This window comes from Eschscholzia californica, unplaced genomic scaffold, assembly GCF_041429995.1.
Source record: "Eschscholzia californica isolate CP2 unplaced genomic scaffold, dmEscCali1.0.p SCAF_1, whole genome shotgun sequence".
Classification (NCBI taxonomy): Eukaryota; Viridiplantae; Streptophyta; class Magnoliopsida; order Ranunculales; family Papaveraceae; genus Eschscholzia; species Eschscholzia californica.
In genome coordinates, this window is record NW_028238198.1 from 5,180,851 (window position 1) to 5,205,883 (window position 25,033).

General features: G+C 35.5%; 6 protein-coding genes across 8 annotated transcripts in view; 5 read left to right on the forward strand and 1 right to left on the reverse strand.

The window, feature by feature from the left end:
- Window positions 1-1,129, forward strand: part of AR401 (S-adenosyl-L-methionine-dependent methyltransferases superfamily protein) — a 2,110-nt gene extending 981 nt beyond the window's left edge. Inside the window, exons 3-5 of the mRNA XM_086636231.1 lie at window positions 212-315; window positions 491-542; window positions 752-1,129. Of these exons, the coding sequence (XP_086492357.1) occupies window positions 212-315; window positions 491-542; window positions 752-979 (384 nt within the window). The 3' untranslated portion in view covers window positions 980-1,129. The remainder of the gene's footprint in view (window positions 1-211; window positions 316-490; window positions 543-751) is intronic.
- A 1,038-nt stretch (window positions 1,130-2,167) lies between these two features.
- LOC147563511 (sulfhydryl oxidase 2-like) lies at window positions 2,168-7,079 on the forward strand. 3 transcript variants are annotated; one of them, XM_086638570.1, is made up of 12 exons: window positions 2,168-2,873; window positions 3,038-3,062; window positions 3,167-3,259; window positions 3,423-3,598; window positions 3,791-3,860; window positions 3,946-4,014; window positions 4,096-4,169; window positions 4,256-4,409; window positions 4,798-4,838; window positions 5,593-5,739; window positions 6,178-6,663; window positions 6,792-7,079. In XM_086638570.1, exons 1-11 carry the CDS (start codon window positions 2,671-2,673, stop codon window positions 6,656-6,658), a joined length of 1,533 nt encoding a protein of 510 aa, XP_086494696.1. In that variant the 5' UTR covers window positions 2,168-2,670; the 3' UTR covers window positions 6,659-6,663; window positions 6,792-7,079. The 3 variants fall into 3 exon arrangements, with proteins under 3 accessions (XP_086494696.1, XP_086494703.1, XP_086494686.1); XM_086638577.1 differs by having other exon boundaries at window positions 6,178-6,624; XM_086638560.1 differs by lacking the exon at window positions 6,792-7,079 and having other exon boundaries at window positions 6,178-6,752.
- A 718-nt stretch (window positions 7,080-7,797) lies between these two features.
- ATARCA (Transducin/WD40 repeat-like superfamily protein) lies at window positions 7,798-10,679 on the forward strand. Its single transcript, XM_086638587.1, has 2 exons — window positions 7,798-8,752; window positions 10,330-10,679. The coding sequence occupies exons 1-2, from the start codon at window positions 7,910-7,912 to the stop codon at window positions 10,429-10,431; spliced, it is 945 nt and encodes a 314-aa protein (XP_086494713.1). The 5' UTR covers window positions 7,798-7,909; the 3' UTR covers window positions 10,432-10,679.
- A 1,140-nt stretch (window positions 10,680-11,819) lies between these two features.
- Window positions 11,820-13,519, forward strand: LOC147563513 (uncharacterized). The gene is made up of 2 exons (XM_086638592.1): window positions 11,820-11,874; window positions 12,650-13,519. The coding sequence occupies exon 2, from the start codon at window positions 12,652-12,654 to the stop codon at window positions 13,363-13,365; it is 714 nt and encodes a 237-aa protein (XP_086494718.1). The 5' UTR covers window positions 11,820-11,874; window positions 12,650-12,651; the 3' UTR covers window positions 13,366-13,519.
- Window positions 13,520-15,518: 1,999 nt separating this feature from the next.
- LOC147563514 (carboxypeptidase) lies at window positions 15,519-18,548 on the reverse strand. The gene is made up of 2 exons (XM_086638600.1): window positions 18,104-18,548; window positions 15,519-15,924 (listed from the first exon to the last, which is right to left on the reverse strand). The coding sequence occupies exons 1-2, from the start codon at window positions 18,342-18,344 to the stop codon at window positions 15,770-15,772; spliced, it is 396 nt and encodes a 131-aa protein (XP_086494726.1). The 5' UTR covers window positions 18,345-18,548; the 3' UTR covers window positions 15,519-15,769.
- A 2,032-nt stretch (window positions 18,549-20,580) lies between these two features.
- Window positions 20,581-21,314, forward strand: LOC147563515 (uncharacterized). Its single transcript, XM_086664719.1, has one exon. It carries the CDS (start codon window positions 20,762-20,764, stop codon window positions 21,215-21,217), a length of 456 nt encoding a protein of 151 aa, XP_086520845.1. The 5' UTR covers window positions 20,581-20,761; the 3' UTR covers window positions 21,218-21,314.
- Window positions 21,315-25,033: the final 3,719 nt, after the last annotated feature.

The following is a 25,033-nucleotide window of genomic DNA, read 5'->3' on the forward strand; positions in this document are numbered from 1 at the left end:
GGGAGCGATGTTTTATACAGGAACACAGTGTGAACTCAACATTTCACGTACAGTAAATTCTGTGAGCATGTGACTATAGTTTTAGTTGACCTTCATATGCTTGATGAATGTTAATATTTGCTTCCGCAACTTCTTGTGAAGTATATATTTTGAACCTTAAGATTCATGCTTCCGTGCCTTGAGTTGTCATTTTCAATCTTTTGTGGCATAGGTTGATGATGTTCTCGAGACAAAATTGGAGAGTCAATTCCGACTAGTTATGGATAAAGGGACATTCGACGCCATTGGGCTGCATCCCGATGGTCATGTCAAAAGGTAATTTCAAATCAAGCTTTTTTCAGGGAATGGTTTCTTCTACATTTCCTGCACCTTCTTTTGGTCCATTGTATGCCTTAGAGGGCAATGCCGGAAGAAATGTTTCATGTGCGACAATTTTCTTGACTGCATTTTTATATGTTCAATTCTCAGAACTTCATTTCTTTAATTTCAGGATCATGTACTGGGATTCCGTCTCAAAGCTGGTGTCCCCTGGTGGAATACTGGTTAGTTGCTTAAAGTCCTTGAAAAATCTTGCCATTTCACCGAACTTCAAGATTTCCTTATTAGTTGCTTACTTGTGTTTCACTTTTGGACATTACCTATTGTTTCATATTTTTATTTTGTACTCCAAGTTCTCACTCTAAAAGTGATTTTGCAAGAGATGAGTTCTTTTATGGATTTATAATTTCTTGCTTGAAATCTCTTTTGGCAGGTTCTCACATCATGTAACAGCACAAAAGATGAATTGATTCAAGAAGTTGATACTTTCAACCAAAGAAAGCTTGCTGCTTCCCAGGATCCTGAGACCTCAAAAACTCAAGAAGGATGCAAAGATCCCACTTCATTCCGATATCTCGATCATGTTAGGTCATATCCAACTTTCATGTTTGGAGGATCGGAAGGTTCACGTGTTGCCACTGTTGCATTTGTTCGAAACTAACTTATCCTTTTTCAGACTGAAAAATCAAATATCCTTCTTTTGTTTTTTGTTTGTGGTTCTAGATGATTGTGAGACTGAGAATGTTGTTTCAGTTGATAATTTAATTTTATTTAGGAGGGAAAAGAATGAGGAATTATGCTTTCTGCTTTAGTTTGGTTCTTTGTTTTTCAGAGAAATTGACTGGTGATAGCTGTTAAAAATTGGTCAATTTAACAAAATTGAAAGCTAAAATAGGGTGGAGAAATTCGAATTTGGTTGTTGGGGGTTATAAGGTTCCCAATCTGATATACTATGTATAATAAGTTTCTAGTCTGTGACTATATGGTCACTATAACAACTGCCCTCCATACTACCACAAACAGTTCAATTTAATTTCTCTCTTATACATTACCTCCTCTCCCTTGCTGCTCTCTTTGTTCTATAAAAAAAAATGAGATAGACTTATAAACGGTAGTTTATCAGATCGGATATGGGCCATATCCAATAATTATCCCCCGGATATTATAAATCAATATCCGAAACTTTAACAAAGTTTTATTCTTTAAATTTTTAACCATCAGAACAAAATAGTAAATCTCAACCATACATTTTGTATCATGAATAAATTTGAATTATTATTATTTTTTTATATTATTTATCGGATCGAATATTAGTGTATCCGTATCCGAATTTCGATAAGCAAATATCTGATAAGGAATATCTGAATCCGTATCCGATATTCGACTTCGTTTTTCTTTTTAAATACGAATACAGATGCGGATCAGATGTCGAATATCCATTCAGAGACTTAGTTTCAAAATGAATGACTTCCGTTCCCACGTCAACAACCAACCTACATGGACACAAGATTGCAACAGATGTCTGATGTGGCTGGCATTCCGTCTCATTTTATTGTTTTTTGAAGTTCAATTCATAAGAAAAGACGGTTACAAACACCAAAAACTGACTTTAGAAAAGTTAACAACTTAATTCTTACGCATCATGTTGAAGGTCGAAAGCTAGCTAAAGTTGCGGTCTCATTTTGGACCTAGGGTTTGGAGCACGTTTAGTGGTGTTAGAAATATTTGTTTATTTGGTGCTCATGTGGTAGCTGAGTAGCTCTAATGAATTAGAAAAGTAAGATCTATTTTTATACACGCACTCACTAACTCTATATTTTCAACAAAAAAAACTAACTCGATATTGCATGTAAAATCCTTGTACTATATCTTAAGATAGCACATGGGAAGATAGGAAGCACCATAAATGGAGGGTTATATGGGGCATTTCATCAACTCTTAACATCACAAAGCAACTAAAAAGTAACCTGCAAATGTTGTCTACCCTGTTCTTAACTTCATGTCTTCCAAGCATAAAGCATTCATCAATACTATGATCAAATTAACCCGAAGATTCTAATCCAACGGCTCCTCTTACTAAACACAAATATCGAAGAAGCACGTTCCCAATATTAACGATTGGATTTCATATACGAGATCCCAATAGATATACCGAAGAACTCGAACGGCGGTAAAATAGGAACGTACTTCATTCCGTCCAATTTAATTAATTACACCATTAAGCTGGCAAAGTCAGTTCATGAACCCTAATTCGATCTCTCAGCCATTCTCTAAATGAGAAGAAGAAGAAGAAGAAGAAGAAAGTTGAATTGATATACAATTTCTGTTTCTTTTTTCCTCTTTCTGAGATCCATGGCTTCAATTCTTCAAATTTTAATTTTATTTCTTTGTGGTATAGAAGCTTCTTCATTTTCAGTTGGATATCGATCGATCCTTAGGGTTATTGGTGATACTGATCCTCCCGATTCTGCTGTTGATTTAAACACTACGAATTTCGATTCCGTTCTTCGAGATTCTTCAGCTAAGTTTGCCATTGTCGAATTCTTCTCTCATTTGTAAGTTTATTGATTCAATTGTTTGAGAATTTTCAATCTTTGTTGCTTTCAACTATCTATCTATGAACCTATGATGTATAAAAGGAATAATAAACCCTAATTTTCTCCCTTGACTATGGTAGAAACTGATTTGAAATGTTGATTGACGGGTAATACTTTTGTAGGTGTCCTGCTTGCAGAAATTACAAGGTATAAATGAAACATAAGAAATCTTATAACATATATTATTCTTGATGTACAAATTTCTCTGACATTATTTTTTCTTGCTCTGCCTGCCGCCGACTATTATGCAGCCTCACTATGAAAAAGTTGCAAAACTTTTCAATGGGAATGAAGCAGTGCATCCTGGGATTATATTGATGACACGAGTAGATTGCGCTTTGAAGGTACTCTTGGATACTTTTTCTTCGATAATTTTAAACTAGAAGGATAGAGCTCATCAGTATATAGATTTGTCATATAGATTGGTCGTGAGTTGGATGGCTACAAACTTAACACTCTTATGGTCTGTGATTGGTCCCTCTACTTTTTGAATGTGTGACAGTGCAGATAAATACAAATCTTTGTGATAAATTTTCGGTCCGCTATTATCCTATGCTTCTGTGGGGGCCTCCTTCAAAATTTGGTTCTGGGTGGGAACCAAACGAAAACAGTGAAATTATTTCCATCGATGATGTACGGACAGCTGACCGCTTGCTTAATTGGATAAACGAGAAAATTGGCAGGCACGTATTCAGCTTAATATAACTTATATTCTGAAGTGGTATTCTACTTCCCAAGTTATTTATGCAAATCTTTGAAATTTAATGGGTCATTACATCTTTAGAGTCGTGATAATGTAAGCGGTGTTTCAGAAAGGATACTGAGTCGTTTTCATGTTATATGGATGTTTGTTTCACACTGTTTTGATTTTACAGCACCTACAACCTGGATGACGAAAAGTACGAGAATGATCATCTTACAGTAAATATGTCACAACACGAACAGGTCATTAGGATAAAACAATTTCCAGTTTTCAGTTGCACTATTTTGTTCAAGTATATAACGGTTTGTCTTTAATGCCTCTTTATAGATTGTGCGTGCTGTTTATGATGTTGAAGAAGCAACCTCAAGTGTCTTTGACATCATCCTAGAGCATAAGGTAGACACCATAATCTTTTTTGGCAAATCTTTTTCTTAAAGTATGAATCCCCACATTTATCTCATTTTCCTTGTTGTTCAGATGATCAATTCAGTGACTCGAGCACCGCTATTGGGCTTCCTTCAGCTACTGGTGGCCCATCACCCTTCTAAGAGGTCACAGATAAATACTATATTCAGCATGCTTGATATGTCTAACAATCTGTTTCCTTCACTAAATTACTTCATGTGTTTTGTATCAGATGCCGAGAGGGAAGTGCTGAAATACTTGTTAACTTCAATGAGTTTTCACCTTCTGAGATCTGGTCAAGTAATAATAAAGCGGCTGTTTCCATCCATGGTAAGGATGCACTCCAGAGTTTTCACATATGTGGAGAAGTTCCTCGTGGAAATTGGGTGAGTACACAAGCTGCTAGTCTCTTAGTTGCTTCTTCTCTTAATTGCTCCCTCCCCATTCTCGCTAATCTCAATGTTAAGTATTTAAAAGTTCATTCCTGCCAATTGTTTCAGTTGGTATAACATTGAGGCATTCTAATATTATATGATCAGTAGCTTCTCTTTTGAGAAAATCTCTTTTTTTTGTGGGAAAATGACCTTAACCTTCACCCCTCTCCCTCATTCTAGTTTCTGTCCTCCATTTTAGATTTGGGTTATAACAACTCATTACTTCAATACAATGAGTTTCTTGTCAGTATAGTTCTTGTTTATTTACTTTATGCTATCTCTGATTTTTAGTGAGATCGATTCCTGATTGTTTCCAGATGCACTGGGTACTCTGTTGCAGATATTCTGTCGTGGGAGCAAAAAAGATACACGAGGATTTAGGTAATGGTGCATTTCCTCATTAATCTTTTGTATGATTATGTATCATTTTTTTTATGTGTTATTAACTACTAAACAGTCTAATGTTTGATTATTTCGTGCAATTTAGTCAGTAAATTAGCCATAAATGTCTCACACACATAAAGGTGTTGTTTATTATGTAAATTCCAGTTTGTATTTAGACGTTCATTTCCTAGAAAAATTATCTGAGTTCTGAAGTTGTTCTTTCTTTTGAGAAGCAAGTTTCCGCTTTCTATGCTTGAACTAAATCCACTTTCAATATCTTCTTCATATCAAACTCCAAAGTCAAGATATATCATCTTTATGTTCGAAGTTAAACTAAATGCTTGGCATTTCTTCATTATTGATTGCTCATATTATGGTTTTAAAGTTGTAGTTATACTCATTTTGCAACTAGTTCTGACTTCTGAGCTTAAAGTAGATCGGTTTAAGAAGAGGTCATAAACGAGTTTGACCTTTGTTACTTTTAACGATCATTCTGTCCTCATATTAGCTGAAAACAGTATTTGAAGAAACTAAGTTTGGTCTGTCACATAGTAGGCATGTTAATTGTTCTATGAATAATGAAATTCAGAAATATCAATGCTCGTACATCAAATACTGTCTATGTTTTCGTGTAATAACTGATAAAGAGGCTGAACATTACCAACTCAGAAACCAGCCACAGTTCCCACCTCCTTGCTCAACTTGCTACAGTGTTTCTTCATGACATAAACGTTCCTTTATTTCTTTGCAGCTGTGGCTTATGGGTTTTATTACATTCTCTGTCTGTGAGGATTGAAAACGGGGAGAGCGATTTCGCGTTTAGAGCTACATGTGATTTCATTCACAACTTCTTCATATGCGAGGAGTGTCGCCAACACTTCTATGAGATGTGTTCTAGGTAATGATATTTTATTAACAAAATACTAAGGTGGTTTTGTGTTTATCAAATTCAGATCCAAAATCTCACTTGAGAACTGAGTTGACTCGAGTGAGATTTTAGAATATTTTTTTTTACTTGAATAGTGTGTCTGACTCATCTAAGTGGCTGTCTTGGGTTCGTTTGAGTCTGTGTAGAATATAAGTATGAATTAAGAGCCCATTGTCCCAAACGATTTGAAATAACTATTGCGGTCCTTGGCCAAAACAAGTAAGACTCATAATCGTAGTAGGGCCGAGGCAACATTTAGGACTGCTGGGGTCACCCAAAATGTCACATAGATAGAAGTTCGGCGCTTTGGCTTCTCCTTGAATGAAAATTAGTAATAACCCGTTAATCTCAGACTCTCAGTATTCCTTGATGTGATTCTGAACATTTCAGTATTAAATCATGTAACAGTATTTCTACTCCTTTCAAGAAAGCATCTGACTTTGCTCTATGGTTGTGGGATGCACATAACAAAGTTAACGAGAGGCTGATGAAAGAAGAGGCATCACTAGGAACCGGTGATCCGAAATTTTCAAAGATGATATGGCCACCAAAGCAGCTCTGCCGGTCTTGTTATCTCTCTCCACCGAGCAGGAAAAAAGACGGTACATTGTCAATTGAATGGAACAAAGACGAGGTTTTCAAGTTTTTGGTCGATTATTATGGGAAAAAGCTTCTTTCTTCAAACAAAGACAGTACGCTTGTGGATGAAAGACACATTTCTTCTCCTCCCGACGAAGTTGCAGCTTCAACGAACGTAGTTGCAGTACCTTTAGGAGCTGCACTAGGAATTGCTCTTGCTAGCTGCGGTTTTGGAGTGCTCGCTTGCTTTTGGCGGTCGAAACAGAAGAATCGGAAGTACTTTCATGGACACTCTCTAAAAAACATTTGATTATTGTGAGAGCGTTTACAATTTTAAAGTGTTTCGAAAATCACGAACTAGAAAATGAAATAAATTAGTAAAATGGGCATTAGTTTATTTGGAAGATAATATTGTTTCCTTTCTTTTCCCTCTAAAATTTCAGGCTGAGGAGCAGAAGCTGAGATTTCTTTTGAGTTCAAAGTCCGTCTGGGAATGCTATTAATTACAAGGTTGCAAAGCTTTGGTTCAGCCATTGTTCAGTCCTCTAAATCTGTACTAGTTGCCATTGTTGCTGTTACTAAAATTGAAAACCAGTCGTTATGACAACGGGTAGATGTTATGACGGAGTAGTAATTTTTCAGTGACAGTAGTTTGAGGATGATTGTAAAAAAAAACAAAAGTTGTTCTAGTTACAATGTCCTTTTCTTTTTTTAAGTAATCCTTTTTCTAACACTAGGAATTTTCTCTATGTATATTATAGATTAGGTGTGAAAATGTTAAGAGTTCAGAAGAATATTGACCATGTCTTGAGGGCATGTGAAAAAAAAGAGGTATGGGTTAGAAGGAAATTACTTCCAACTCGTAGGAAATTAGTTCAACAAAAAAAAAAACTCGTAGGAAATTAAGATTTGATTGCAAAGAAATGCAATTTGTTATAAGGGGGAATTAAATCCAAAATTGAATAATCTCGAAAATGTTAAAACACTAATAATCTCAAAAAAAGTTCGGAGTAATTCTTTCTCTATTTTTTTTTTCCTTTCCCCATTTTGCTATCCAACACAACCTAAATCCAGAAGAGAAATCTCATTGTATGGACACCCAAGCGAAGAATCTCTTCGTTTGAGTTTCCAGACGAAGGGTTTCTTGGTTTGGAAACCCAGAAGTAGGATCTTTTTGGTTTCTTAGACAGAGAACTAGACGAAGAGGTCCTCCTCATCTCTGTTTCCAAATGAGAAGTCTGGATATGCAGTTCAAATTTCGTGGAAGGGGGCCCTCTTAGCCGAAATAGAGTGGGAGCGAAGAGAGAAGAAGGAATTTTTTTTTAATGATTGAAGGTTGTTGGTCGATAATATTTTGTCTCAGAAGAAAGGTGAGGTGGTGAGAAGGAGAAATGAAGTGTAATTCATTCGATACTTATGAGGGTCAAAATGGCCAGTTGATCATAAATTGGGGGTCAAAACAGAATTAACCCTATAAAAATCCCAACCAGCAAATTTAGGTTCTATTCCATCGTAAAACTTCCTCATCACAAACCCCTTCCAAGTTCTAGAGTTCATAGTCATGGCAGAAACCCTAGTCCCCCGCGGAACAATGGAAGGCCATACCGATATGGTAACCGCAATCGCAACTCCGATTGACAACTCCGACATGATTGTTTCTTCTTCCCGTGACAAATCAATCCTCGTTTGGCATCTAACCAAAGATGATAAAACCTACGGAGTTCCTCGTCGTCGTCTTACCGGACATTCTCATTTCGTCGAAGACGTCGTTCTATCATCCGACGGTCAATTCGCTCTTTCTGGTTCATGGGATAGTGAACTCCGTCTCTGGGATCTAAACACCGGCGCCACCACTCGCCGATTTGTCGGTCACACAAAAGACGTTCTCTCAGTCGCTTTCTCAATCGACAACCGTCAGATCGTTTCAGCATCTCGTGATCGTTCTATCAAGCTATGGAACACTCTTGGTGAGTGTAAATACACAATTCAAGATGCTGATTCTCATACTAATTGGGTAAGTTGTGTTAGATTTAGCCCTAATACATTTCAACCAACGATTGTTTCTGGATCTTGGGATAAAACTGTTAAAGTTTGGAACCTAACAAACTGTAAGCTAAGGGCAACTTTAGCTGGTCATGGTGGATATGTGAACACAGTTGCAATTTCACCAGATGGTTCACTTTGTGCAAGTGGTGGGAAAGATGGGTTGATTTTGCTTTGGGATTTGGCTGAGGGTAAGAAATTGTATTCACTTCCTGCTGCTGGTATTGTTCATGCTTTGTGTTTTAGTCCAAATAGGTATTGGCTTTGTGCTGCCACTCAGGATGGCATTAAGGTTTGGGATTTGGAGAGTAAGGGTATGGTTCAGGATATTAAGTCTGAAGCCGATCAGGGCAAGAACAAGGTAATTTCTTCACCATTCATGATTTTTCTTACATAGTTTGTGATTATACATTGTTTGTTGGCCTGGGTTTGAATCATTTCATGCAGTGAATACCTTAAGTTCAGTCACATTGTTGATTGCTTTCGTTTCATTTGTTTAAGTTAGCTCAGTCGCTTATCTTCAGTGATTAGCTTATACGTGGTTGCCTAGTTTCACGATTTAGGTTTGATAAACGCCGGGGAGTGAAGTTCAGTGTTTTACTTCTGCAATTTTGCTACTTGAACAGCAAGAAATTATAAGATAGATATTTGCCAGAAGCTTACATACCTGTTTAACGTTGGTGGGCTGTGGTTCATTTCGAAGCTATATATTGAAATATAATCCTAAGGGCCCTTAAACATGGGTTGCTGTTATTTGACTTGTTGATTGTTTGTTTATCCATTATGCCGTTTGTGTCTTTCTTATGATGAGTTACTTCACCTGTTTAATGGCAGGCAACATCGATTCTTCTAGGTATGTGCTTAGTGCATGTTTAGTACAAGAATTTAATCATATTTTGTTTTGGAGGATCATCATATCATAAAGAATGCCTTGCATCATATGGCAGAGGTACATCATTAGGATGAAATAAACATATGACAAGCGAACCTTAAGGTCATGATAACTAACCCTTAAAGGCCATGATAACTATGTACGACTTTTATTTATATGTATAGATTACATATAGTAATACTCAATTCAAGAGAAACACGCCCCCCAATTTTCTAATTTTGGAGGGGATGCACAACCAATTTGGCTATAACCCATGTGTTGAATTATTGAAAGCAATCTATCTTAATTGATAGTGTATAGCCGTTGACATCTCTCTAGTCTTGTTGAATATGACACCCTATTGTGTTATATTTTGTTATTGCATGGTAAATCACCAATGTTATCCATAATGATAATGTATAAGTTATGCATAATGTAAAAGATATAACCATAGTGCATAACATATCACTTGTCAAATAATTGTATGTTACGCCTAGTGTGGCATAGTAAATCACAAATTTCATACATTTTGATAATGTATAAGAACGGATAGCCATTTATGTCCTATGTCTCTGCATTTATTGATTTGCATACTAAAACGCAGATATCATAATTAAATGTTAATGTGATACAGTAGTGTTCAAGTTTTGACATCTTTAAAATAGTGTATTGCACTTGGTTTTCTTTTGCAACTTCGTAATCGTATATTGACCTTTCAAAAAAAATAGTATATTTGTAAGGCATATTTCCAACCGTAACTCTGAAGTTTCATTCAAGTGAATTACCTGAAATAGATTATAAACTGTCGAAAAGTTTATTGTATTTCAATGTAGTAATGGTTTATAACTCTGAAGTTTCATTCAAGTGAATTACCTGAAATTGATTATAAACTGTTGAAAAGTTTATTGTATTTCAACGTAGTAATGGTTTATATTCGTAGTTGGAAGCATATTGTGGAAGTAATGAAACTTCACGAAGAAGTTTGCAATGTTAAATCACATATGAAATTTTAATATACTGTAAAAGTACCACGATTGACTGTTATGTTGGAATGTTGTTTCATGCAGTTGTTTCACTGCACAAGCTTGAGTTGGAGTTCAGATGGAAGCACACTTTTCGCTGGTTTCACAGATGGCGTCATTAGGGTTTATGGAGTTAATCATTACTAGAAAATCTCTTACCACTTTCAGTAATAACTTCGTGAGATGCTACTAGTCTATCCGAAGCAAAGTTAGTGTTCAGAGAGATGGTGCCATGGAGTTTGGGGTAGTTGAAAACTTGAATTAATATGCTTTTTTTTGTTGAACTGGAATTGATATGCTTTTGACAGATCTGATACTATGGGAATGCGGAGTTTTATGCTTAGTTAATCTCTTCCAACAGTCAGATATTGAAATAGCAACTATTTTTAGCACAATATTTTTTACTTTGAAAGTTTCAGGGGATTTATGATGCATATCTAGTAGGGTTGGGAAAAAAGGTCCTAAAATCCATCACGGACATCCGTGTCTGTTAGAGCCGATGAAATAAACAGATGGGTTCATCGTGTCCGATCCAAACCCGTTAGTTTTGCCTGAATGTATAAGATATGCTTGTTAAAAAACTATTTGTATAACCCGGACCTGATTAACTCATCTGCCTTTACTCGTGTAGTGTTAAGAACTTAGAAGTTCAATGTTATCCTATTTTAACTTTTCTTTAGAATTTTGAAATCACGCCTTTCATTTCCTTTTTCAAGAAATTTTTAAAATTTAATTTAAAACCTAATCCAAGAACTTTTAAACACATTTGAACTCCGTTTTGGCCAATTATAAGTTTCACCTAAATAGGTGGAAGTTGGAACGTCTTATTGTACTTCAGTTGTACATAGAAAAATTTTGGGTTAAAAACAACGGTTCGTTCCGCTCAAGGGGAAAGGGTCTCCCCTTCACCTTAATTTGTTAGACAAGGGGAACTTTGATTCTTCGACATGCCTGATTGAGATTGAGTGGGGATACTCCTCCCTTTTGTCATACCTGATTGAGATTGAGGATCCTCCCCTTCGTTGTATTTGATTGAGATTAAAGGGAGACTCACTCTTTGTTCGCCTTGCTCATGCAAAGGGTGAACATTCCTCCCCTTAACTGCGAAAAGAAAGAGAAAGAGGTTGAGAGAGAAAAAAGTTCCTTCTAATGATGGGTTTTCGCCTGATCCATTTGTGGCCGACCAAAAAAAAAAATACAGGTGATGGAACTAAATTTGAAAGAAGGGGAAAATGGTAAAAGAAAAGTCAATTGTTAAAGTTAACTGACGAAAAACACATATACTTCTTTTGATGATGGTTCGTCTTCAATAGCCCAACACGCCGACAAAATAAAAAGACAAGCCATGGGATTAATTTTGAAAGAAGGGTAAAGCGGTAAAGAAAAAGTCAACAGTTGACGAAAATACAAAAGGGGATGATATATTGGAAGATGGTAACCGTTGGAGGGTTATTTTGGTGAGTTGGTCATCTTTAGGGGGACAAAATGTACTTAACCCTAATAAAGTAAAAATAACCGAAAACCCATTCGCCTCTCTTCTTCTTCTCTGTTCTCAAGTTTTCTTCTTCTCCCTCCAAACTCGAACTCCAGGTACTTCTCTGTCCTCCCTCTCTACCTTTTAGGTTTGATTTAATTAGTCGAGATTGCAACTCTCTCTCTCTATATATATATATATATACATACTGTTAGGTTTAGGTTATTACGTTGTTTAACTGAGAATTTAAACGAGAACTACTTTAAACCAGAATTACCATCTGAATTAAAAGGCAATATCTTCAAATTTTAAATCCTATATGCTTTTAATAAAATTTGAACATAGCTTCACGCTGGTAACCGCAGAGAATGCATGAAGTAGTTCTTTAGTTTGTTGTTCATACATAGTTGATTAGGTTTTGGAAATTTGATGCTCAAAAGATGGGAAAATAAATATGTTTCTGGATATTTTATAAAGGAAGAAGCTTGATCAATTTTCCTTGCAAAATTTGTAGAATCAGATGATGAATCATGCTGAAATTGTTCTGGCTCTTGTTTCCTAATTCTTTCTAGGGTTTATGTTTTTAAGTGTAAAGATAGTTTTTGTATTTTGATATCCTTATCTCAAACGTTTATGTTGGATAGTATAGCCTCAATATTGATTTTTAGCTCCCCAATCATCCTTATAGATATTTCCGATATTTGGATCGATCAAACATTTGGTTCGATATTTTGATATACTATATCATTTTGATATACAATGTCAAAGTAGTAGGTAGGCGTTATCGGGTATAACACGACGATATCGACTCTTTAGATAACTTTTTTTACTCATTAAATTTTACTCATTAAATTTTATTTTGAAGAGTACTAATACAAATGTTCTATACAGATATGAGCAGAATGCAAAATGATCAATCTCTCAAGAGAAAACAACCAAGCTCAAATTCTGCAATTCTAAAGCTTTCTGATTCTGAAAAAAGTGTATATGAAGCTATCATAAATAAAAAAGATATGGGAACAGGAAGCGGGCAAATAAGATGGGAAACAAAACTCCCACCAGCTACCATAAACAAAGCAATCAAGATATTGTTATCGAAATTTTTAATAAAAGTTGTTGATAACATGACTAACAAAAGGTTAAAACATTATATGGGGGTTGATTTTGAACCTTCAAGTGAATTAACAGGAGGTGAATGGTATTCAGAAGGAAAACTCGATAAAGAATATATAGATGTTCTCAAGAAGTATTGCAAGGGATTCATTGGAAAGATGAAGGTTGCAACAATAGAAGGATTAAAAGACGAGATTGATAAGTCTGGTGTTTTAACCGTTCAGATATTAACGAGACAAATTGAAGAAATTGTGCAAGCTTTGGTTTTGGATAATGAAGTTGTTGAAGAAAGGAGTACTGAGTTAGAAGAATATAAAAATATTCCAAGGGGTATGAAATGTTATAGAAGCTCAATTAAACGTGGAAATGTTTTAGTTGGTGGAGGAATGACTTCTATTCCTTGTGGAGTTTGTCCAAGAATAAATGAGTGTACACTGGATGGGATTATATCGCCCAAGACTTGTGTCTACTACCAGAAATGGCTCGACTTTTAGTTATGTTTTTTGAGGTACTTTCATTTCTCAATATTTATTTTGTCTCGGAGTTATGTGATTTTTTTTAGTATTGATTCTTTCGTAGCTAGTTACTGAATCATTCTTGGCATGTCTACAATTATCGGAAATTTCAATAAATTTTGCTCTAAATAAATCTTTTATCTGCAAGTTATATCATAGTTGTGTTATGTTGTTCAATCTGTTCAAGTTAATAGTATTCTGTAGTATGTCATGACACAGACTCGCAGTGGTTCACAATGGGTCGTGCTTGTAGCAGGTATGTCATGACACGGACTCGCCAGACACAAGCCTTAAACCGGTCGTGCTGTGCCGTGTTGTGGGCATCTGGGAAACGAGGGGATGCTGATAGTTATTTCTTATTGTTAAAGTTAGAGTTGCAATTGCAGATTCTCGTTCAATCAAAACACTCTGTGCTTCACTCTATCTGCTTCATTGAGATACTCATTTACCATTGATCCAATCGACCCAAAACTTGTTCATTATAATTCATAATAGCTCTGAAAATAGGTCGAAGACTTCTATTAGGATCAGATTACATGAAAATTTCAGAACCCACAGAATCCGTATGGCAAATCAAATTGCATCATGAGAGCAGAACCAGTAGGAGTTTGAACTCCATCAGCTGCAAATTGAGTAATAGGAAGTCTACCGTTTAGTTTGAACTGTTGGTTCATAAGGTGCAGATGCATTACGGTTTAGTTTGTACTGTTGGTTCATAAGGTGCAGATGCATTACGGAAGCAGTACTCGGAAGTATTTCATGACAATAGAAAACTGCATAGAGTAAGCCTCATGATGACAAACTAATGAATGTTCCACCCACCAATCTTTGATGCTCCAAGAGAATTAATAGGATATTGTTGCTTCTTACTTCAGTATCCATCTCTCAGTGGATAATGCCCTAACTTTAGTTCCCAATTTCTAAGTAGTGAACTTGACCATATATTCTTGTGAAATTGCACAATTATTATTTCTTTTTGACTTTCACATTCTTAGCTTCAATGGAGTTTGGGTTGATAGGCAATATGTTCGATTTTTTTGAGATTTTGCTAGAGTTGAAAGGGGACCCTCTCAGATTTTTTTGTTAGATTTTGTGTTTTCGCCAGGATAAGACATCTTTATGCAGTACTATGTGCCATTTGCCCTAGATTTGCACAAAGGTTGAGCTTCCTGTGCTCCGGACTACACTCATTTTTCTCTAAATTATCGCTAAGATGGGACTTCTTTTGCCCAAGACAGTGCTGCCTCTCTTTATCCTAGGTTAATACCAAGATCGGATTCGTTTTGCCCTAAATTGTACTCAGTTGCCTTAGATTTACACCAAAATTGTACTTTCCATGCTTTTTAATTTCCTCCCTTTGGCCACACTGGTTTCTTCGGCTCCAGATTGTACTCGTACCACAGATTTGCACCATGATTGGACTTCTTCTGCCCCAAAGTATACTCCTCTGGCCTTAGATTTGCTGCAAGGTTGTACTTTCTTTGTCCTATACTCGCACCAAGATTGGATTTCTGTCGCCCTGCATCATACATTTTTTGCATTTGCTTTCGATTTGCATCAAGATTGGATTTCTTTTGCCCATATCGTACTCTTTTTTGCTTTAGATTTGCACAAAATTGGATTTGGTATGCCCCTGGCTAGGACTGGAAAAAGTCCGAGAACTAAAAATCTATCATACAAAACCCAAGTCACCATGGACATCGTTACTTGGAGACGGCTACAACACCAACGACCGGATGAAATTGGTTGGTTTCAGATTCTGAATTGGTAGCCGGGAAGATTCGCTATGAAAAACTGTTTCTAACTACATTACACATTTTTATGCAATTATCATAAGAACTATATTTTAAGTCAAAAGTGAAATAAAGGTTTGGGTTCCTATTAAAATTTCTTTCAAAAGAAATAAACTAAATTTTTAACTAAAAATTTCTTTAGATCTAGTTAAAATTAAGTGGTGAAGAAGAAATACAACTTTTACATGTTTAAAATTGTCTCACGATTTGTTTTTCATTTTACTTACATGTCATTAAAGAAATTACTTATATGGCACTGGTAAATGTGAAGAGCCAATATTTATTGAAGGCACTGTCAAACACATCTGTTTTTTAAATAGTCAGAATTCGAGGAAAAAGTTGCTAGAAACAAATATATATCTATTAGGGGCAGTGGATAAGCTATTACAAAGAAATTCTTGCTGGAAACAATAAAGATACCTAGTTATAGAAATATTTTCCGATTTAACGAGAACCAACATGCATAGAATGGTAGGCCATTGAAATTTTCCTTCAAAATTCAGAGGCATAGCACACGAACTTCTTGATTTGGTGTAGAATGTCGTTAAAACGTTCCAATTTCCGGTCGGTCTTCATGACTTATGAAAGCATCAGTCATCATAGGAAGAGTGAGGAGCTGCTGTACATCCAGGGTCAAAGGGATCTTCTGAACCACAACAATGCCAATATTGGAATACAACACCTGAATCTGGAGTATTCATGGTTCCTCCACTGTATACACTTTCGAATTTTCTCTTAGTTTCACCTGCCACAGGGTAAGCATATAAGAATATAGTAGAAGAAAACCGAATCAACTTCTAATTTTCTTTAATACATCTAACCAACTATAAGAATGTCTAGAATTAGATGTTATAGCCGCACAAGATAAGCATTGATCGATGAAAGTTGTGTGATTAACTATCATCTGTATTGAACTAACGATCCACCATTTTCAGATTTCTTAATAAATTTATTGGTATTAAGAAAGAAACAAATGCTGAAGTAGAATTATGTTACTAAAGTCGAAAGAAAAGTTAGAACTAGTATAAATCCAGCATATGGGTAGAAATCTTGATTAAGATGATTTGGACATTTAGAATGAATACTGAAAGTTTGAAGTCATAAATTGAGGATTGCTTTGACGAAAAATGAAAGATACTAAAGATAGATGAAGAACAAAATGTCTATCATATAGGTATCGTAATTCCCAATCTTGGGGCATGAACATGATGATGTAAAAACATACCCCCCCTCTCGTATCTGCAATCTTTCATAAACCAGAGAGACGATGTGCATTTTAGTACAACTTCGTTACTCGTTCATCAAATCCCACCTCCATTATCAAGTACATAAAACTCTAATACCAGTATTGGAACATTTTCCGTTACACTTGCCGTGCCTAAGATTGTAAAAGAAAAAACAACATCCACATTGTTCTCACTAATTGCTTATCTAACAACTGAACATTAGATGCTGTGGTCTTTGCTCGTAAGATCAATCTAGCCCTACTGGTCAAGGAAGGGGGGTGCGAAATCATAAACCACAACAAGTACATCTTTGGTTATTGTTTGCAGCAAAAGATGCAAAAGACATCTTTCAATATCCACTGATCTCTTTCTGCAAGCCACACATACACAATGAAACTCAATAACTTCTTGTTATGACGAAGATCAAGAGAACCAAGAAAAGCAATAACGGAAGGAAACAATCTCACAGAACACAAGAGAGTTATACGGTTCGAGTGGTGAGGCCTACTCCGCAACGAACAATGTTGCGATAATTTTCACTATGTGTGAAGAACAATATTTCAGAGATTTCTCAAGGCTTTTAGTATATGTAACTCACTAAAACTCTAGCACTTCGCCTCCTCTAACTCTCTCTCTTTTTTTTTTGAAACTTGACTGAATATATAGGGGAAAAAAATTTACAAGATGGAGAGCAAGAAACAGAGGAAGGAAAAGAAGAATAATGAAGGGGGGCTACAAACGTTTCATGTCACCTAATGATATCCCCCCAACATGAAATGAAATCATAATAAGAATAGGACTTAGCCCAACCAATATGCCTGCTCCAGGAAAACAAAAGACCTAGAACGTCTTCCTTCTCCACTACCGGCCTCTTGAGAGAGTCCTTAAAAATCCTATCATTCCTGGCCTTCCATATAGACCACATCAAGGCGTATGGGATAAGGCGCCACAACTCCCTTTTCTCTTTCTTAATAGGGATCACGCGCCACAACTCCCTCTAACTCTCTTTTGAAACCTAGACAACCTGATGTCGCCCTTACGATCATAACCACCCTTTATAAGACTCGGGGAAACAGAAGTAAACGGGTCGGAGCAAAACTTCGAGTCACTTTTCGGATTAGATATTCAAAGCACTTTTAACACTTAGTAAGAAACAAGAAAGACGGATTTTTTACATTCATTCTCACAATCGAAAACATTAAGATATAGATAATGAATTAGTTGAATCCACTCTTTTTCCCTCCATAGAATAGGGGATACTAAAGAGTGATACAACTCCCATGTTAAATCACCAAAATTAGGACATCTCAATGAGTACTAAAAAAAACCATTTTGTACTTTCTCCCTTGTGGATCACAACATTCAAGTATAAGACTATAAGGTCAAAAGGAAAGACTAATCTTATTTATGTGGATTCACAATTAGCTTATATTAAAAGTTGCAACTATTTAACACTTATTATAATCAAAACTTCTATTTTTTTTTTCTTTGACAGGGAAATAATTATGTGGTTAAGGGTAGATATAAAGTTCTTGGGCCCTAATTGATTCATCTTATACAAGATTGATACCATTACAATACCCCAATTTAACCCTAGCAGAATAAGCAAATTTACTTGAAAATCAAATTAGCATCAAGATGAAACAATAATACAAAAAAAAAGAACTAAAATTAATAGCACTTCAGTTTAGGGCTTACCACCAAAATGAGCAGTATGAAAACGGCAAGCTTGGGGATGATTGAGAGATAGGTCAAACTGGGTTTTGCAGTTCTTGCAAGTTAATATGATTTTCTGGTTAGGGTTTTCAGTACATCTAATTGGGTATCTTTTGGCGGGAAATCTCAATGAATTGGTACTTTTAGCGGGTGAATTGAAGAGAATGGGAGAAGGGAAAAGATTGAAGAGGGAAGATGAATTTATCAAAGATTGGGTAACCATTTTTTAGGGTTTCAGGTACTTTATGAGATAGCTTCAGTATTTACTACAAAAAAGGAACTGCAGATTCATGAGGGCGCAATCAGAATTCAGAAACTTGCCTGTCCTTGCAGAAACAAACAGAGAAGGTGTATACCAAGTGTAAGACTAGGTCGAGCTTCTAAACCAAGAAATGTGGATATGGAACCATGCCATGGCCCCTATGAGTCCCCAGTCCCCAGTCCCCAGTCCCCACTCATCAATGGATTTCAATATATGTATATTGTTTTGTTATAGTGATCAACTAGGTGATATTTCAACTTAACAAAAAAAAAAACTAGGTGATATTTCAACTTAACAAAAAAAAAACTAGGTGATATTTCCATACAACTATACATAGTTATACAAAATATTTTGATATAATGAGAAAAACACTTGAATAGCACACAAAAAAAAGTAGGTTCTTTGTGCAACCCGTCTCCTTGTGTCGCGAAAGCACAACTTGTGTGTTACTTTGTAGAAAGTGAAGATATTAAACAAGCATGGTAGATTTAGGGGCTTAATCTAGCCGAATGAGAGGGTGATAATAGCTCGACCTCGATAAATTATGCTATCTCCTATCCAATTCTAGACCTCCAATCTCTTACATTCTACTCGTAAGATAGTGGTTTGTTGTGTTAACGGAGTTTGACATTCAGAAAAATAAAAGTTCGAACTATTGAGCAAATTAGGAAATCAAAGCAGAGCAATCGTAAAGATATACAAAACTTTGTGTTTGAACCTAATGTATATCTTTTTACCTACTACCAACTCCTAAACAAGTGTGCCCACTTGGTGAGAAGGTGATCCGTGCACTCCATTGCATTTTTGCTTCCAATCAACATTTTTACACATCAACATATCTTAGTAAGTCTTTGTCCTAAAATAGTTAGAGAAAATAAAATAAAATGTCACTAAGGTTTGTGTATAAACAAATGAATGGACCCTATTTTGGTGGAGGACACTAGATGCATCATAGATAAACGCGTAAACCTTAAACTAACAATAATTTTGGCAACAAAAGTCCAATATTTCTAAATTATTGTTCATAAACTATTTTAATACAACAATTTTTATTTATAAATAATTATCTCTAACAATATTTACTTCTGATATTTATAGTTGTCGTTCTCTATTTAATTATTTCTTAAATACTAACGAGGTTCAAGAAATGAGATGATTAAGTATAACTATCAAGACTAATATAATCTGTAACGATATTTTTAAAATAAAAATAATCTGAAAAGTTATATGACTCTATTGTACAATTGTAAAGAAAAAAAATAACTCTATATGACTCTATTGACTCTACGGGAGTCATTACATTCCAATAACATTGATACATTATGAATATAAATCATGAATTGACTTAATACTAGACTCGTCGACATTAAGACATGTATGTGCTTAAGAACAAAAAACTCTTAAAAGTCATCATGCATAACTCATTTAATTTTACTTTGATTTATTTATTGCTATTTACATAAGATTGATAAGATTTTCTATCGAAAATGAGTCGGGTTTCAATGAAGATTTAATATTGTAGGACCAATAAAACCACTTTTCTACTTTTTTTTTCTTCTTGAAATGGACTATTAGAAATTTAGAATTACCATTACAAGACATCGATACATTATTAAGAAATATTAGTACATCAAGGTTAATGAATAGAATAAGTCTATAAATGTCTAATTTGAGCTCCAAAGACTATATACCCATATACATTTACCTTTGAAGGCCAGTAATGTGTCTAAAAGTTAACTAATCTACATCTCCTTCATTTATTATTAAATTTACAAAACTTTGATTTAATCTTCCATGGAATCGAACTTGATACATCCATATTGCGAAGCAATGTCCAATTAGTACACGTCAAAAGGTGGAGAACAAAATCACTTCAAAATTACAATACGAAAATATAGGTAAAGATATTATTCTTGAATTTATTTAAATGTTAATCTATTATTTATGATGTGGGCATCAAATAAAATTTTAATTTCTTAATTGAAAAGCAACCGACCTATAACCGGTATACACCTTCCTTGTTCTCCCCAGGTTCAGAGAACCTCTTACTCACGTGACGGCCACACGCGTCTTTCACTTGCTTATTCCTAGATGTTCTCCATTCCCAACCAGATTTGCTCCTCCCCCTCCTCCTCTACTATAACATTACCCACTTTCTCTCTCTATAAATACATACCACCCCTATTATTCCTTCTCAACCCATTACTCAATCCAACTCTCTCTCTCTCTCTCTCCATAAACCAATACTTTCTCTCTCTAAAATAACCAATACCCATAACCCATATCCCATATCCCAATATCCCATTCCTTATTCTCTAGCTCCCTCCCCATTACTGTTCTTTCCCAAAATTTGTCATTTTCCTACTACTTCCAAAAATATGGGTTCAAGACTTATTTGTTCTTCACTTTTACTCCCTGATATTACAAAATTCAAGATTGGAACCCGAAAAACGACCAAGGTAACAACGACGAAAACACGTACTATTTCTGCAATGGGGAGAGACGGAAACGAACGATATTATGGAGGTCGTCTAGTCGATGAAAATATGATTGTATTAAGAAAACGTATTCATGAAATGAAGATGGTTGAGAGGAATTATGAAGCTCCTTCAGAATGGATGGAATGGGAGAAAAAATATTACACTAGTTATGATACCGGTATTTGTAATATGGTTGGGCTTTTACAAGCCCAATTGATGAATATGAGGCCCAGTGTCGCATTGGGGGTGATCGCGCTCGTTATGTTAAGTGTTCCCACATCGACGGTCATGATCACTTTGCATTTTATAGAGATTGCAAATGGTATTTTGTCTAACATTCATCATTGTATGTAAAAAATAGAAAAAAATGATTTATTTACACATAATATAGAAATTTAATTCAATTTATTATAATTAATCATCTTAAACTACAGGATTGGACTTTATAAAATGTTTTGAGATGTTCTAAGAACTTGTGACTTTTGAAAAAAATATTAGGGTAGGCACCAATAATAGTGATATTGAGTAGGATTTGACTTGGATCAATGTCAAACCAATTAATAATTTATGAGCCGGCCACCAAATTCTAAGAGTGTGCCAATGTCCATAGTTTATAGGATGTTGCTATCTTCAACAAAAGAAATATATGATGTTGCAATATATATATATATATATATATATTGAATGTTGGACTTTTAAGTTTGTAAATCAACAATGGCGAGATATTTCAACAAAAAAAAAAACAATGGCGAGATATATTCAAGAAATAAGCCCAACAACCGGCTAAATAATGCATATCTTCCTTGGGCACGGTCATATCTTCAACTCATCCTATAAGTTTGGATTAGAAATTTCTGGGTATAATTTTTCTCCAAATATTTGGAAAAGTCACGAAAATTAATTGAGTATTAGCGTATAAATAGTCCGTTTCACTCCCATCTTGATTTGAGTTCTTATCTTAAATCACATCAAACAAAACTCACAATTAATCCATCATTAACTATGTGGTTCATTTTCGATTTTAATTTTTTAATGTGGTTCATAAAGTCACTCATCCGTTAACCATTTGAATCAACCTCAAAATCAAATATGCCAACAAATTTTGTTTAACTCGCGCCAGGGCAGACCACATGGGTTAGAAGGAGGGGACGAACTGGATGGGCTAAGATAGCTCGTACGGCTTGATACCCAATGCTGTTTTGGTTGTTGAATTTCAATAATACCCTTTTGATTTCAATTGAGTGTTGTGGTACATATTACTAACATTAAGAAAAGATTGGAAGCTGTAATTTCCATAAATAAAGTGGTGCCTACTAATACATAAAGTATATATAGTGAGAGGAAAAGATTGGAAGCTGTAATTTCAATAATACCCTTTTGATTTCAATTGAGTGTTGAGAATGATTGCTTAATTTAATTATTATCACATTCCATGATCATTATAATACTGCTGATTAAATTAAAGAGGTACCTACTATTATGTTTCTGAGATCATGCAATGACGATGATTAGTGTAAAGAGTTAGCAACCTTTTTTACATAGTCAGAGAGAGAGAGAGATGGATCAAACCACGTTTAAAAAACTTTATATTAATTATAAACAATGATAACATAAGTTATATGTATAGTGAGAGGAATAGATATCACAATATATCCGTTTTTCTAAGAGGAATCCAAAAACTTGGAGAGTCATGGGCTCATGGCTATGGAGGAGTCTAATACGATAAGCAAAACATTTGTGCTAACCGTGAGTAAGAGAAAACACAAAATGGTTCATATTTCCTGTCTAACCTTGACAAGTTTACGTCGTTAATGGTTCAACCATTTACTTCTTCAAGAATTCAGTGGTTGAGAATGTCGTCTTTCTATTTGCCTTATGAAGTGGTTGGGCTAACAATCTCCCCCTCACACATTTGCTCTTAACTTCAATATTTATTGAGCCGAAGCATTTTATTACTCGGGTTCAGGGGCGTGGGTGCGGGAGGTGCGGTCGCACCTGGCCTCCCTCTCCCCAAGGCCCCTTCGAAGAAAAACTTACAGAAATTTATACCTAACCACTATCTATAACCGAGAAGCCAGGAGAGAATATCAAATCAAGCTAGCTCAGTTGGCCCATTTCTTGCTTGGCACCATACAGGTTGTGGGTTCTGAGTTCAATAAGCATCTTTTATTTTTATTTTTACGAGGCCAAAGATATTATGTTGTAGCCCCTACCAATAACTTCTAAGTAGTCAGTAAATTAGTGGATTCCGCCATAACTCTGGATGACCTTTGTTATCTCATAAGTCAAATACGAAGACAAACATAAAATAACAAAACTAAATATTTGACATTTCAAATTTTCTTCCACGACATCCTCTTATCTTACATTCTCTTTCACTCCTTTGATTTAATAGGTATGATTTTTTCTATATCAAATTAGTTTTTTTTTCTTCTCTTTTTTATTAATCCTTCAGCAGAAATAATTGATGTTTATTGTTGATGTCATATGTTTAGTTTGTTCTATGGAAACTATTATAATTAATATTTATCGTTTGGGGCGTGTGATATTTTTGTTACCGTCTTATTGCGATATAAAGGGCCCCGATTAAAATTTCGCACCGGGCCTCCAAATGTTCAGCCACGCCACTGCCCGGGTTCTGATACCACTGTTGGGTGGTCTTAGGCCCCTCTCACCCTAAAAGCTAGCTCAAGAGGTAAGGTTTCTCCCATACTTATTAACACATCCCCTGTCCCTTCCACAACTAAAGTGGGATTAACCTAACAATAAAGTGTTTATCAAAAGAAAAAAAAAAATACAGAAACCATTATTTTCCACAAGGAAAATTGAAAAATGCGCAAGTTAAAATGTTAGTGTCAGTTAATGTGTTTGCTAAATGCAACTGATAAATTGTATAAGTATCTTTTGCAATGTTACGGGCGTCGGTAGAGTTAACATTGAGAAGTAACATGGACGCTTTTGTTTTTATCGATAAAAAAAGAAGATAATAGCCATTAGGTAGTATTTTAGGGGCGCCAATAGATTAATATGAGAATTTGTGTGAGGTTTTAAGGCTTATAGATGGCCCATCAGAGCTTCCTAAAGTGGGTGGGGCTGGACTTTATCCGCCCCAGAATTCAACCAGCAACCCCTTCTGCCCCATAAGACTCTATAAGGCTATAATTAAGAGCTGGTTGTAGAGGTGCCTTTTGCAATTTTAGTAGGGTTTACGCTGCAGCTCTCTCCTAAAGCCATCTCGGATTTCTCAAAGTTCTTGCCCACCTGTGGGCATGTAGTAGTTGGACACGCACACTTGAATAATGAGGTCTTAATTGTTTATTATCAACGGAAATTTGCGACATTGAAATTGGGATAAATAAAATAGAGGTAGAAAAGTGGATCGTAGCCCCATAGAATGGCCTTAAACCATGAGTTTAGTCCAAGATGTATTTGTCAATGACTTGTACACCTTCGTATATTCATGATGTAATTCTAAAGTATCTATGTCATGTAACGACTCACATTGACCATATTAAAATAAAAGAATTCTAACTAAAATTTGCCTCATTTGTATCTATAACGAAAGGACTAATTAATTATGTCAGTTGGGCCAAGCGAGGTTTGGCCGTCAGTGACACCCACATGCTAATGCTGGCCCAACCCACTTAAGTACAATGCTAGGTTGGTCTAAAAAAGATGTATTGCCTGGCCTAGCAAGGCTAATAGCCCGTCTAGACTGGCTCAAGGCCCCAAACAAATAACTTAATTTCTTATTTACAATTCTATGCAAATATTATGTATAACAATTTTTCAAAATTTAAATTAACATATAAAAAGTACCCCATAAGCCTGCAAATGGGCTCATGCCTCAACCAGCATGGGCCTCACATGTTGGCCCTAATTGCCCCACGAGCTCAGAATAAGTCCCCCGACTTGAGTTTGGTCTAGTCTGCACGTTGGCATGGCACCAAGCGCCTATTTCAGATGAATGTGTCCTAGACCTGGCTCGGGCTTCTCAAGTGGGTTCACACCACATTGTTAGCTCATTGTGCCACCAACACTTCAAATAACCTAAAGTTAAAAATTAATTAAATCATCAACAAGCACTTAAGACTAGGTTAGTACCGGTACATACTAATTTGGTGATAAAGTAAATGATTTGGATAATCATTTCAAGAAAATTAAATCATT

Excerpts from the sequence above, each read along its gene's own strand:
- LOC147563511 (XM_086638570.1), top strand. The coding sequence starts at position 2,671 with ATGGCTTCAATTCTTCAAATTTTAATTTTATTTCTTTGTGGTATAGAA. Across the intron at positions 3,599-3,790 it reads ATAAACGAGAAAATTGGCAG|CACCTACAACCTGGATGACG; the intron begins GCACGTATTCAG and ends TTGATTTTACAG. Across the intron at positions 4,839-5,592 it reads AAAGATACACGAGGATTTAG|CTGTGGCTTATGGGTTTTAT; the intron begins GTAATGGTGCAT and ends ATTTCTTTGCAG.
- ATARCA (XM_086638587.1), top strand. The coding sequence starts at position 7,910 with ATGGCAGAAACCCTAGTCCCCCGCGGAACAATGGAAGGCCATACCGAT. Across the intron at positions 8,753-10,329 it reads CCGATCAGGGCAAGAACAAG|TTGTTTCACTGCACAAGCTT; the intron begins GTAATTTCTTCA and ends TGTTTCATGCAG.
- LOC147563513 (XM_086638592.1), top strand. The coding sequence starts at position 12,652 with ATGAGCAGAATGCAAAATGATCAATCTCTCAAGAGAAAACAACCAAGC.
- LOC147563514 (XM_086638600.1), bottom strand. The coding sequence starts at position 18,344 with ATGGTTACCCAATCTTTGATAAATTCATCTTCCCTCTTCAATCTTTTC. Across the intron at positions 15,925-18,103 it reads TCATACTGCTCATTTTGGTG|GTGAAACTAAGAGAAAATTC; the intron begins GTAAGCCCTAAA and ends ACCCTGTGGCAG.
- LOC147563515 (XM_086664719.1), top strand. The coding sequence starts at position 20,762 with ATGGGTTCAAGACTTATTTGTTCTTCACTTTTACTCCCTGATATTACA.